This window comes from Notothenia rossii, assembly GCF_949606895.1.
Source record: "Notothenia rossii genome assembly, chromosome: 4".
Classification (NCBI taxonomy): Eukaryota; Metazoa; Chordata; class Actinopteri; order Perciformes; family Nototheniidae; genus Notothenia; species Notothenia rossii.
In genome coordinates, this window is record NC_136902.1 from 4,417,745 (window position 1) to 4,432,449 (window position 14,705).

Sequence of the window (14,705 nt, forward strand, 5' to 3'; positions counted from 1 at the left end):
GAAGCGTGAGTGTTCCATGGTGATGTCACTATGATAGAGTTTTGAGGTTGAAATAAATGAATCATAATAGTTGTAAAGTAATATATCATTGTTTGTGTGATAGAGACTATGCAATGATTTTAGTGTGCGTTGATTGTCTGCCCAAGGATTGCAGATGGAAATAAACTATTGGCTCAAATCTTGCATAAAGCATTTTTCCACTTTGTAACATTGTATTTTTATGCAGGGTCCTTGTTCAATAAAGACATAATAAAAACATATACTATTACATAAAAGACATGCAATAGACACAATCATTCAAGTAAGTTGCAGGAATAAGAATATAACATAAAATGGAATAAATCATAATGTTAAATATTGTAATACTATATAGGCATTTGGATATGAGGAACAGATAAACACTGTATTAATATGGACATACAGCACTTCAGAAATAAGTGTCACCATTCAAGTGTTGCAGCTACTTCACAGATACAAATACATAATAAGTTTGAGTATGGTGGCCTCTGTTAGCCCACAATATCCACACTTTGGGTTTAAACCGTTTAAACGCTGCTTAAATCCGACCCACATGCAGAGGACTGTAGTTTTATATTCATGGCTGTGTTTGCAGGGGCCTGAACACACCACGCCATGCTGTGTGTTGCTCTCCAGCTGCAGACACACACACATTTCCTGCACATAAAGTGGTTGCATGCTCATCGGAAAAGCACAAAACAGATTCAAGATGGTGCATTTCCTGCTGTTAGAGAGCAGGATCTGTCAGAAACTTCAGCGGGTGTTGAAGGGATCCCCACCCCCATCCTGCCCAATAAAAGTCGGCCACTTTTTAGGAGACAAGCAGCGAGCTCAAGCGACAGGAATCCTCTCTACCCGTGCCTAGAGACCTAATATTATGTATTTCCCTCTCTTTATCATAAATATATAAATTATGCTAATTACGAACATTGCATATTAACCCAAACTCATTCTCTCTCGTGGCTGTGTAGCCCCGAACACACTCCGGTTATTATATTCAACTTACCGCGGAAATGCAGCTTATTCTCTGTAATCCCTCGCTTTTATACAAGGTCCTTGTCACAGTTTGTTTCAGTCACACATAATTAAAAATGCATCTCAGCTCCCAGACAGGCTGTGCTGCACACAAAAGAGGCATTTGCATTGATAAGGAGGAGGCTTGCAAATGATAGGATCTCCCCTGCCTTAATATTTAATGACGTCGCCCTTTCTGCAACACTTCAGATAGTCACAAATCCTTCAGGTGTCTAACTGAATCCTATATGAGCTGCAAAGCCGCGCAAAATTGCCACAAAATTGGCCTTTTGCACTACGTCATGAACATAATTTATGCAAGGCAAAAATCTTGCATTGAAAAATGTCTGCCTCGACTGTGAGGAGCCAGAGTCTCTTAAAGGGGACGTACCGCAAATAACAGCATATATAATACATATACAATAAAACGTCACATTTGGCCTTCAATTAGAAAACAGAATTTGAAAATAGTCATTTGAATATTATAGCTAAATGTTTCATCCACAAATGTTGCTTCTTCAAAATGTCTCCATTGTTTATTGGTTGTTTTAGATAGATAGATAGATATATAGATGTAGATATATATATATAGACAATAAATGCCCCTCCTCAGGGGTGTTGAACCTCAAGCACCTGCATGAAGAACCAAAGCATAGACATCTGAACCACCAATTTGTTTTGAAAACTGTGAGCGCCTGACTATATGTATACGACTTTGATGTAATTTGGATTTTGGGGGACATACACAGTATTGAGTGAATGTCTGGCTTCCATACACCTTCATTTTATTTTTTATTTTGTTTTTTCAGGTTTTGTGTGTTAATAATGATAGATAGTAAGATCAAATGTACTTTATTGATTTCAAATTGGGATTTTCCTCGACACAGCAGCATGTTAAGGTTAAAACAATGCAGTGCACATTGAGTAGAAAATAAACAATACAAAATATAAACATTCAAAAATAAAACAGAACAAAAAAGTTAAATATATACAAGTTGACCGTGAAGGATAGAAACCTGTAGACTATCTGTCAAATAAATACTATGAAGGGCAGAAATTAATTCAATAAACTCTGATGTGATGTATGTGATGTGTCTTTTTCTGAAACAACAAAAAACAAAAACATGCGGATTTTAATTTGAAAACCCGGAAGCATTTGTGAGTCCACATCCGGTGCAGACCCGTGTTTACTTCAGCATGCCGTCCGTCTGTCTAACCAGACACTTTGTGGATCAGTAATGAATCAAAAGCGTTAACGTTTACAGTAGTCAGACATTCAGCCGGTTAACGGAGGAGTTTATCTTCATTACGGCGGGATTTAAAGTGAAAGACAAAGAAGATGTCTCCACCTCTGGATGCTAATGCTAATGCTAATGCTAACGTGGACCCGAAGGTTCTGCAGTATGAAAACTTTATTCATGAAGTCCTGAAGAAAGACTTACAGTAAGAGACTTTCATTAATAAATAAGAATACTATACAGATTTTAATGCATTTGGATTCTTAATATTATAATTACCGAGAAACAGTTCATTATTTTGATTCTGTATATTGTTTTGTTTGTGTGTTGTTTGACAGGAAGGTGTTGGAACAGAGAGACTCGGTTTATGAGAAGATCTCTCAGTATCTGCAGCTGAAGAACACCATACAGAGTCTGGAGGTACACACACACACACACGCGCACACACACACACACACACACACACTTCATTAGTACACTGTATATTGTAGAAATTATTGTATTTTTTTGTTATAAGAAACAGTCTGTTTGAAATCTGTGACAAAAATGTGTTTATGTATTAGATAGCTAGATATATAGATACGTTATTAATCCCACATTGGACATATAACACTAGAGTATCTAAAATAATATCCAATACAAAGAACATATTGAATACATGTACTACTCTACTATATACAGTCTTACTAAACTGTGTGTGTGTGTGTGTGTGTGTGTGTGTGTGTGTGTGTGTGTGTGTGTGTGTGTGTGTGTGTGTGTGTGTGTGTGTGTGTGTGTGTGTGTGTGTGTGTGTGTGTGTGTGTGTGTGTGTGTGTGTGTGTGTGTGTGTGTGTGTGTGTGTGTGTGTGTGTGTGTGTGTGTGTAGGATACAGGTTGTCAGAAGCTGAAGACAGATGTTGATCTCGGCTGTAACTTCTTCGTCCAGGCCGAAGTGTAAGAAGCCGATCGACAACTCTAAAAGTCCCTATCGATACTGACCAATCACAAACTGTATGAACAGGACTCTGACTTCACTCTTCTTCTTCTGTCAGGGAGGACTCGTCTAAGATCTTTGTGGCGGTCGGTTTCGGCTTCTTTTTGGAGATGACCCACGACGAAGCCCTGCGATTCATCGAGAAGAAGACGAGTCAGCTCACAGCGTCAGTTCACCTTCATCTCACAGAAAACATAAACCATGCTTCTTATTCAAATATCTGTATCTCGTTACATTTTAGTGAGTTTGATGAAGAAAAACTGACTTCAGGAAAACGAGTTAGCTTGATGCTAGTTGTGGTTATTGTTGTGAATGAGAGATGCTAACTGTGCTAACGCTTTGTGTTTCAGCTTCACAGACCAGCTCACCAAAGACTCGGCTAAGATTAAAGCTCACATCCGCATGGTGCTGGAGGTCAGTGTGTTATATATGCAATTCATTATTAATCTACCATGCTATGACTGTCCCTCGTGGATGATAGTGAATATGAAACAAATTATAAGAAATGCCACTCTTTTATCCGAAGGTGGAAGTTGTCACAGTGATATCAGTATCTTTCACTATAGAAAAAAGTTTGTCTTATTTGTAACGTTATATAAAAATTAACTTAAGTTTATATGAATTCTTTAACTATATTTTTCCAGGTATTTTATTATTATTTTAAAGATTTTTTACCAATATTTTTTTTAATGTTACAAATATCTTTTGAATATTTTACTTCTATCCTTTTGATCATTTACCAAGATGTTTGTTTAAGATATTTTCCTGAAACTTTTAGGACATAGTACATATATGTTTTGGTTCATTTCACCAATATTTCTTCTTATATTCTCTGTTCTTTTAATAATATTATTCAGAAATACTAGCCACAAAATATTGCAACATTTGACTATGTTTGTTCAGACAGACAGACAGACAGACAGACAGACAGACAGACAGACAGACAGACAGACAGACAGACAGACAGACAGACAGACAGACAGACAGACAGATACACACACACACAAAGACAGACAGACAGACAGACAGATACACAGACACACAGACACACAGACACACACAGACAGACAGACAGACAGACAGATACACAGACACACACAGACAGACAGACAGACAGACAGACAGACAGACAGACAGACAGGCAGGCAGACAGACAGACAGACACACACACACAGACAGACAGGCAGACAGACAGACAGACACTTACTTACTTCAATACTTCAATGTCGGCAAAGTTAGGTCTGGAAACGGTATAAAAGCGTCTAACCAGTGACATGTAATGTATAACACCGGAGCCTCGCTGCGGGGAAGCTTTGGCACTGTTCCGAGTTTGTTCTAATCTGTCAAAATGACGGACTGCTTTCAGAATTTTCCGTCATTGTTGTAAAAAAAAATCTGTCATAGACGGAAAATATTAGTTTAACGCGACCTCTGGTTCTGATATTTAATTCCTTTTAGAAATCGAAAATATGTTGTTTGTGTAGTGTTCAAGTCTCTGATTGGCTTCTTCTCTTCCTCCTCTTCAGGGTCTCAGGGAGCTTCAGGGACTGTCGGACGAACCAGAAGACACAAGGAGAGAAATTCATTAGATCTATTATCGGATGTTGAACAACCAGAGGACTTTCAGATAAACAAACACATCATATAACGTGGCTGCTGCTGTTCCACAGACACACACCAGAGGATGAGAGTGAACCCTCCACTTTAATTAACTCTTCGTTCAGGGCATTGCAACCATGGTGAAATGTTATTATGGTATATAGTACAAGAATAAACATGGACACTCAACAGAGAGGTGGCAAAGATCCTGCAGGAAGTGAATTAAAAGTAATTCATCTCACTCGTATTGTTCAAAACTGTGAAATGTGAAGACGTTAAACACATTGATGTCAACGAGTGTGATTTATACACTTACCTAGGATTTCCTTATTTCTGAATAAATGCCTATTAATCTACTTTATTAAGATGCTGCTTCCTCAGTATCAAAGTAATCAAGTGATGTTATTTGTACATATATAGGTGCTCTTTGAACAGGAGTTGCCAAAAAAAATTCAGAATACTTATTGTGGAGACACTTTGACTAAATATAGGAAATATAGGCTAATAAACATGTACATTTTTTCCGTGTCTTGCTCTGCTAATGTCTCTTTTCAGTACACCTCATCTACACACGTAAATCCGGTCTGAATGAATCTAAAAGTAGATTATTTTTGGGTGAAAATGTCCCTGTCTTGTGTTCTCAAAAGTCAGGTCATTCATTCAAAACAGTGTTGCAGGAAGTGACTTAAAGAGCAACTTGCAGGTTTTTTTTTTTTACTCAATGTATGCTTAACCTTGCCTTGAAAACCACAATTAAAAAAGTGAAGGCAGGATTTCATGTTTTACGGGACATAAGGGCAGGAATTCAGGTCAAACACGTCACATGGGGGAGCAACTTTCTCGGACTCCTTCTATGCCCAGTTCGCGGTGTTGTTGGTAGTTGGTTTGAGCGGTTGTGATTTAGTGAGCTCTCCGATGGCCGTTATCTCTTCTAATCCTTGGCTGCTCCTGGTAGACTGTATATCGTAGAGTAGTACATTTATTCAATATTTTCTTTGTTTTGAGTATTATTTAAATACTCTAGTGTTATATGTCCAATGTGGGATTAATAACGTATATATCTAGCTATCTAATACATATACACATTTTTGTCACAGATTTTCATACAGACTGTTTCTTATAACTAAACATTACATTAATTTCTACAATATACAGTGTATTAATGAAGTGTGTGTATGTGTGTGTGTGCCTAGCAGGCTCATAATTATAAGGTTGTGGTCCGTCATGCATACGAATATATATTTTCAACCTCTTCTGTGTCAAAACTAGCATTGTGATCCATGTTTATTAATACGTTAGACCGGCCGCTCTCCCCCATGTGACGTCACACGCGTTTTTATGCGGGAGTAAAAATATCTTACAAAAACGATGCCAGATGTTACTGTGGTGTATATATATATTTATTTTTTTGCAAATCTAGTGTATACATCATTTTCCTACACATTTATTCACTGGGGGCTCTAACCTGCAAGTTGCTCTTTAATGTATGATTGTTTTTGTTTGCAGCACTTATGTTCATATATGTTATCATCTATGTTCACAGTGTGGATGTTTGGTGAAACCTAAAAAAACTGTCAAATTACACAATTGTTCCGCACATTTGTGAATAGCCAGATTTTTTTATTCCAGTTTAGTTAAAAAAATAAGGATTTACACTAAAGGAAATCTGAAGCAAAGTATTGTTGGAGACGACCTCAAATACTCACAACCTTTTTGACCCTTTGAAATGAAGCAATATCTTGAGTAACTTGTCTGTTTTTTATTTTATTCAGGGGTTAAAATGTTATGTTTTCAATTCAGATTTACTATGATTTTATGTTGGTGTGTGGATATGTGAAAACCCTCTGTTGTTAACTAACCTCTCTGTTTTTAAGAAGGTTAAGTTAGTTTTTTATCTACAATTGTTCCACTCTTCAGAAAGAAAGAGCAAAAACACTTAAAATTAAAAATCAGACTTAAATATAAAACAATTGTACATTATTTGAATGATACAAGCAACACTTTGAAAGATTACACTAGCCTACGGAGCTTACATATAAACGTCAAAAGAAGAATGGCTTGTATTGTAATACAAGCACACTACATCAACAACAATGAGCCTGTTGCCATGGAAACTGGATGCCAAACGGGAGAAAGAAGAAGCTGAGAGATGACTCCTGAAATAGGCACACAGATACACACACCTCCTGTTTGGTAGGAAAATGTGACGCTGACAGAGGACTGCAGCTGATTCACTGCTGACACTGTTTTTATTGGGCAGTTCATTTATTAACATAATTTAAATTGTAGCCAAATTAACCAGGAAAAGCTTCATTGAGATTTCTACAAAATATGGATTGGGGTCGGCCAAGACGCGCAGCAGCAGCAGCACATTAACAACATGTCTGACAAACTACGTAAAACAGACCATAAAAACATCTCAGCAAACATTTTCAAAATAGGACTCACTCATGTCATATCCCTGAAGCTTAATCAAAGCATCCACAACATGATCAATTAAGCTCCTCCATCTCCTTTAATTCCACTTATTAAAAACACTGAAGACCCCAAAGTGACGGCTTTAACATTTCAAATGAACCCAAATGCTTCATTGAGTATCTAAGTATATATATATCTCATATATAATTTTTCTGTTAATTAATGTAAACACGTTATAATACATGGCACAACGTTAATTTTGAAACACTTGTTGGTTCGGTGGCTTGCTCAGCGGCTCCTCGGCAGCAGATCATCCTGTCGTGATGACGTCACTGCCCTACTGCTGCAGAAACACACGCTGCGTCAAGTTTCAGTCAATATACCGGAAGTTGCTATTTTCCTTCAAAAATAAAAAAACGTAATTTCTTATTGAAATTGTTTTTGAACCCAGATATTTGCGTGTGTACAGAAAAATAAAAAGATATATAGGGAAAGTTTGATTTAGAGATGGAGATTTTGAATCCTTTTTGCAGTTTCTTTTACTTTTGATTGCAGTCGCCTGTTCAAGTTTATTATTATTATTATTATTATTATTATTTTACGTAACAATTACAACTGCTGGAATGAAAGCCATAGATCTCAGGCTCCTTAATACAATGTTCATGTTAAAATATGCATTAAAACAAGTAGCTCAAGTTAAACAGTGCTCAAAGTTATATGTAAAATGCAATTATATATGAGGGGCCATACAGGCCATAATTCATACTGGTTCTCTCACACACATACATTCTTCTCTTGCATACATATATTGTCTTCAGACATGCATACATTCTTCTCTTGCATACATATATTGTCTTCAGACATGCATATATTATTTATAATATTAAATGTAAACATTGAATGAATGTGCATGAGAGCAAAATGTATAAAAATGAGCGTTACAATGTATGAATATGAGAGCAAAATGTATGTATGTGTGAGTGAAAAATGTATAAATATGTGAGTGACAATATATGAATGTGTGAGTCTAAATATATATGTGTGTGAGAGTGAAAATATATGTATGTAAAAGGACAATGTATGTGTGTGAGAGGACCAGTATGAATTACGGCCTGTACGGCCCCTCATAATTAACAATAAACATTCACATCATATATCCAACAGCAATGGTTATGGTAGATTATCCTCCACGGCCACCAGCTTTTTACATTAGTTTTTCTGGCTGTCTTGTCCTCTTCTTATTTTGTTGACCTTCTTTTATATTATCAAGCCTTTTTTCACGATGTTTTAATCCATCGTTATTTGTTTTCTATTGTTGTCCTGCACAGCAGTATAATGGTAATTACTGATCTCATCTGATCTTATTCTCTTTTGTAATGTATGACATATGCACAGTGGCGATTCTAGAGTCTGTGGGGGACCCTAGGCAAAAAGTCACTGGGGGCCCCTCGAACCAGCTTTCATCACCATCAGTGCCCCCCACCACCACCTCACTGAACTTCTCCATCACCAAGCCCCCTCCCACAGCCTTCAATCATCAGAAGCCAACCTCCTGTCTATTCTCCCACAACAGATCAGAGACTGTACTGACCTCCCCACCTTCAAAACACTGACCAAGACTCACCTTTTTAGACTAGCTTTTAATAGTGTAAGGCGTCTTTGAGCACTCAATAAAGCACTTGATAAATCGAGGGTATTATTATCAATATTGTTCTATGTTGTATCATATTGTGGTGCACCTTATTGTAACCCCAATATGTTGTATTATGTGGTTTTGTGGACTGCAAACTCAAGTATAGTAAGATTGGGCAACCCATAATCTGCCCAGGTTACTGCAAATGAAAATTAATTTCTGGTACATTGGGGTGAAAACTGTAATTACATTCAAAAGGATTCAAAGGCCTTATATGCATAGTAGCTAGCTACAGTGTAGATATGACAATGCACATCTTTTGTCCCAGGCTCCTCCAACAATGCAACACAAATATAAGACTTAAAATAATAAAACACAACTGCAGATTGTGTTAAATAAATACAATAAGCTAAGTGTTGTAAATGACCAAGCAATGTAGATTCATGTACAATTTCCCTTTATACAAGCTATGACTTGGCCTGGTAAATACATCTCTTTTATTTGGAAAACGATCACCGGAAGTGTGTTTTCTTGAACGGGGGTTAACCTGACAGTGGAGAAAAGTAGTGAGGAGGCGTTAGTCAAAACAAACAGGAAGAAACCAGGAAAACACTCCGAGGAGACGGACACTACAGGCCGTCAAACCGCTTGAAAAACTGTTTTATATATATCATTTATTTTATTTTTCAAACGACATTTCCTCCGTGGCGTGAGGGCGGTTTCTGGTGAACTCCAGTCCGCAATAGAGAGCGCTGTTTCGGGGCTGACGCACCAGCAGGAGGGCGGGGGCTGTCTCTAAGCTAAGCTAAGCTAGGCTAGTTAGCACGCTAGGCTAACAGCCTCAGCCCCCAGAAAAATAACCCTTAACTTGGGAGAAACTTTATTAAGAATGAATCGTTTAATATCGACTTTAACGGAATATTATGATAAGATAAAAAGAACACGTTTTTAGTTTGAAACAAAGGAAAAAATAAGCCTGGCAGTGTTAGCAGTGCTAGTTAGCTAATTAGCTCCTATTAGCGTTTGTCAAAACATCCACTGACAGCAGAGGGAGGAATCAAAATAACTCATATTTGTATACACACACAAACGTATTAGACATGTATTATGATGATAATATGATGTAGCATTAAGTTATGTTGGGCTAAAAGCTGTTAACACGCCTGTTGATGGTGTCTTTAATGTCTGTTTCTGGCGGAGTGTTTTTGTGTTTCTGGGGCTGAGCTGAACTTTTTAATTTATTCGTGCCGTCGGTAAGGTGTTGTTAGCATGGAGGCTCTGGAGCCTGGCAGCGGCAACAGCTCTCTGCGGTTACATAACGCCAGCAGGTTGGGGAAGAAGCTGATGAACGTCGCCTCCTCCTCAGCCTGGCTCTGACAGCTGTAAACAGACAGACCCCCCATCACACAGACAGACAGTCTGAGAGAGACAGACAGATAAACAACAACAAGAACAGCATGCAGGAGGTCTGAGTCTGCTGCTGGGAGACAATCTGCAAGAGAGATACAACATTTCACTGGAGATGGATTCAAACCCGCTGATAAACGGTAAGAGATGCTGTGTGTGTGTGTGTGTGTGTGTGTGTGTGTGTGTGTGTGTGTGTGTGTGGGGGTGTGTGTGTGTGTGTGTGTGTGTGTGTGTGTGTGTGTGTGTGTGTGTGTGTGTGTGTGTGTGTGTGTGTGGAAACCATGCGTGTGTTTCTGTGCAGTTTGGAGGGAAGAAGCTGCAGCTAAAGCGTTGCAACAGGTGTGTGAAAGCTGCTGAGGCCTGTGTGTGTGTGTGTGTGTGTGTGGCAGCGTGTGTAAACTTGCCCCCTGTGAGCTCCCTTCACTGAGCCAAGTGCATTAGAGAAAGTGTCTTTAGGTTGTAATGATCTCTTTTCTCACTGAAAGGTATAACAAGTTAAATGTACATATCAAAATGTCTGTAAAATACTAGACCCTCGTTTTAAATTTAGTTGGGTTTTGTGGTTTCGTTATCTCAAAAATCTTTCCAACAATCCAAACCCACAGAAATCTGTTATTTTATTCATTTCATTGGAGTCATATCCCCATCTCCTACTCTTGGAGAAACATGGGGAAAACCAGATGACCCTTCAGGGAGTGAGGAAGGAAGTTGGGGAGCCTCACATCAAAGAGACGGGGCGGAGAGCCGGTAAATCATGAGAAAACAATCCCTAACAGGGGCGGGCGGGATCCCAACACAAAGGTGCTCTGTATGCCAGAATGATTATAGTTAAGAGAAGAGAGATTTACTGCACACTGTCGCTTAATTACAATAAAGGTTTCCCCCCTAAGACAGTCTAAGGATGGAAATGTGGCGTCACTTATTGCAAATCAGGGATCGGGATTTTTTTTTTTTATATAATTACTTTTTTTAAATTTTGTATTCAATGTTACAAAACAAAAATGACCATGTTCAAGTCTTAAAGTCATCCTGAGGCCTTAGTTTTGGTTTCAAATGACACAACATCATGTATGTGTTGCTTCTTTGGGGCTTGTTTTCATAGACCTGGTTGCTTATTTCTCTCAAATCTGGCAACAGAGTGGGCGCAGTGTCTAATTGTAGCAGTAAGCTAACGAGTACTGATAAGCTTTATTTTGTTTTGATCCAATGCTGCACAACTGAACTGATCCAATGCTGCTGTGAAAAAAGAAGCTATATACATGTTGGATAGAATATCCAATTTAAATAAAAAAATAACTTTAAGGGACAACTTGAATGCATTGCGTAAAGATCGGATCGGGAAAAATCGGTATCGGCAAATTGTCAAAATCCAATGATCGCAATCGGATCGGGAGCAAAAAAAGGTGATCGGGACATCCCTAGAATTCCTTCTTCTCTTTCCATTCAACAACTTCTCAAACACACACCTGTTAACAAGAGATTAAGAAGTGAAACTTACATTATCAACAGAATCCGAATGTGACGCGCTTCAGATATTAGCAGCTCTGTTTCAACAGTTGAGGGCTGAAAAAGTGTGCATGCAGACTGAAATTCAACCATAGTGTTTGTGTTGGGAATGCAGTGACTTAAACCAAGTTACATTAAGAGCTATTGGTAAGAAATTGACTGCTACCCACGAGGCTAAATCATAATTTATGCAGCGTTAACTGCCGTTCCCTTCAGCTAGTAGTGATGCCAATATATCGTTTCCACATCGAGATGCACAATAGTCACATTTCAGGACTCAAAATGCAAAATAACTCAAATGCGTCTAAAGAGATGTCTGTCAGACAGAACATCATTTTATTACAGGGTTGTAGGTTGTGAAGGAAATGCCGGTTCCGCTTTCAAAGGGAACCACCTACTGTATATCAACAATGTTCTTTAATTAATCAAAAGACCAGAGCTGGCTCGGGTAGTTGTTGGTAGACGTGGATGTAAAAAGAAATGCAGCTGTATAAAACTCTTCAGAGAGATGTTTGAATTCAGATGCACTCCACCATATCACGCCAACATTTCTAGATTTATTATTTATTTACAAAGAGAGCACATCTTGTGAAATTCATCTGGTGAACATTTCAAATATAGTCGTTCATTCAGTACCAGGAACGATTGAAACAGTCTGAAATAAAAAAAATTCCACTGCAGCTGCTCACTAAACATTTTCTACTCACCTTTTCTTTATCCCTGCCACTTGAAAACTCCTGTTGGACACTTTTCAATGGGTGTAGTAGTCCCAGAAAGTAGAATGTATATCATGTAACCTTAATCCCTGACTATTGTTCAAACAAGGAATTGCTTTAAAATTAAAAATTAAAAAATTTCACAGCTCAGATGTTTCCTTTTATTTGGCAGATGACAGGTGCTAATTTAATTCAATATATTCAACCCACTTTTCATACCACCTGTTGAACCCTGAGTATGCAAAACAAAAATGTTAGCTTCCCTTTAGCAATGAGGTGTGAATGACTCGTAGTATGTAAAGTGCTGTGAGGGGTAGAAAATACCTGATGAAGCACTGTATAAGTACAGTCTATTTACCATAAGGAGTTCATATCGATATCTTATTAGCAGGATGTAAAACAAGATCATATTTGCTCAAAGTAATTCATAAGAAAGGACCTCATGACAGACGTGATGCTCAATGTCTTAATGGAGACATCAGCTGGAAGTCAGTGATGATATATTCACCCGTTGGCGTGGCAACACTGACGCACTGGGATACCGAGTGTTTGATTAATGTTTGAGCGATGTGACAATGTTTCTGACGGGAAGTGTGTCGAGGGGCTAAGCCACAGTGGGGTTGGTGCTTTCAGCAGTATTATAGAAGTATTACTGCTGTATTACAGGAGTATTTGAATTCATTTAAACATCCGTTAGCATTTTTTAAATAGTTTGGATTACTTGAAGCTAATGTTCTACCACTTAAAATGGTTTGGACTATTTGAATTGTCACTTAAAAGGTTAATTTAAAATTTTAGAAATGTATTTGAAGCAAACATTTTGGCACTTAAAATGGTTCGGCCCATTTGGAGCTCATGTACTCGCACTTAAAATGGTTTGGCCCATTTGTAGCTTATGTACTCGCACTTAAAATGGTTCGGCCCATTTGTAGCTAATGTACTCGCACATAAAATGGTTCGGTCCATTTGAAGCTCATTTACTCGCACTTAAAATGGTTCGGCCCATTTGTAGCTAATGTACTCGCACTTAAAATGGTGTGGCCCATTTGTAGCTTATGTACTCGCACTTAAAATGGTTCGGCCCATTTGTAGCTAATGTACTCGCACTTAAAATGGTGTGGCCCATTTGTAGCTTATGTACTCGCACTTAAAATGGTTCGGCCCATTTGTAGCTAATGTACTCGCACATAAAATGGTTTGGCCCATTTGAAGCTCATGTACTCGCACTTAAAATGGTTCGGCCCATTTGTAGCTAATGTACTCGCACATAAAATGGTTTGGCCCATTTGAAGCTCATGTACTCCCACATAACCTGGTTTGACCTGATGGAAGTTAATGTATTAGCATGATTCTTGCTCTTCTGAATTTGAGTCCTTATGGTTGATTAAACTAATTGTAAGTCACTTTGGATGACAGCGTCAACATCTCTAGTGTCTTCTGTCTGTTGTTGAGATTTGACTGACGGGGGGATGTCAGGAAGTAGAGAAACCGCGGTGCAACAGGACGTGGTTGGGAAACCACACTCTTCTTCTATGGTTGAGAAAGTGGTTTGGACTTTCCTCTCGGTCTTTGTCTCCATTTCCCTCTGCTTCTTATAAACAATTCAAAAATATCTTAATGTTCACGATATTGTTTAAAGCTTTAGGTTCAGATTTAGAAGCACAATATTTTCCTGAGAGTTCAAGGTCGAAAGGTGAACTCTGGTTTATTTTAAATTATAGATTAGGTAACAAGAGAAAAAAGGATAAGTACATACCTAAGTTACATTTATAGAAACATACTAACCAACAATATCAGTATCATAGTAGAATATAAAAAAAATGTCCAATTTGAAATGGGCCCAATGAAAAACTATTGTGCTCACAATTGTGTTTACCGTTCCAATTTTAGCGTATAAGCCTCCTAACATTTTCTAAATAGCACAAAGTTCAATTGAGGCTAACGGGAAAGTTATAACATGGTGTCTGCAGGGTCTTGGAAGTAAGTATCTAAAAGTCTCTAACACAATTCTCCAACTCTTACTTTAGTGTTTCATTCTGTCCATAGAGGTTGTATGCTTACGTGAGTTCAATCATTATAGAGGCGTGTAATCGGGCTGTATTCACTTAAAATGTATTTCATCTCAGATGTACAGTATTTGGAGACCAGAAACTACATGTTTTTGTGTGTTTCTTTTCCACATT

At 38.0% G+C, this 14,705-nt stretch overlaps 2 protein-coding genes across 2 annotated transcripts in view; both read left to right on the top strand.

The window, feature by feature from the left end:
- The first annotated feature begins 1,651 nt into the window (after window positions 1-1,651).
- uxt (ubiquitously-expressed, prefoldin-like chaperone) lies at window positions 1,652-5,364 on the top strand. Its single transcript, XM_079674804.1, has 6 exons — window positions 1,652-2,475; window positions 2,609-2,690; window positions 3,136-3,203; window positions 3,302-3,409; window positions 3,594-3,657; window positions 4,770-5,364. Exons 1-6 carry the CDS (start codon window positions 2,372-2,374, stop codon window positions 4,830-4,832), a joined length of 489 nt encoding a protein of 162 aa, XP_079530930.1. The 5' UTR covers window positions 1,652-2,371; the 3' UTR covers window positions 4,833-5,364.
- Window positions 5,365-9,428: 4,064 nt separating this feature from the next.
- The window catches only part of elk1 (ETS transcription factor ELK1), a 33,293-nt gene continuing 28,016 nt past the window's right edge, over window positions 9,429-14,705 (top strand). The window contains exon 1 of the mRNA XM_079678185.1: window positions 9,429-10,440. Coding sequence (XP_079534311.1) covers window positions 10,416-10,440 — 25 coding nt within the window. The 5' untranslated portion in view covers window positions 9,429-10,415. The remainder of the gene's footprint in view (window positions 10,441-14,705) is intronic.

Excerpts from the sequence above, each read along its gene's own strand:
- uxt (XM_079674804.1), top strand. The coding sequence starts at position 2,372 with ATGTCTCCACCTCTGGATGCTAATGCTAATGCTAATGCTAACGTGGAC. Across the intron at positions 2,476-2,608 it reads GTCCTGAAGAAAGACTTACA|GAAGGTGTTGGAACAGAGAG; the intron begins GTAAGAGACTTT and ends GTTGTTTGACAG. Across the intron at positions 3,410-3,593 it reads AAGACGAGTCAGCTCACAGC|CTTCACAGACCAGCTCACCA; the intron begins GTCAGTTCACCT and ends TTTGTGTTTCAG.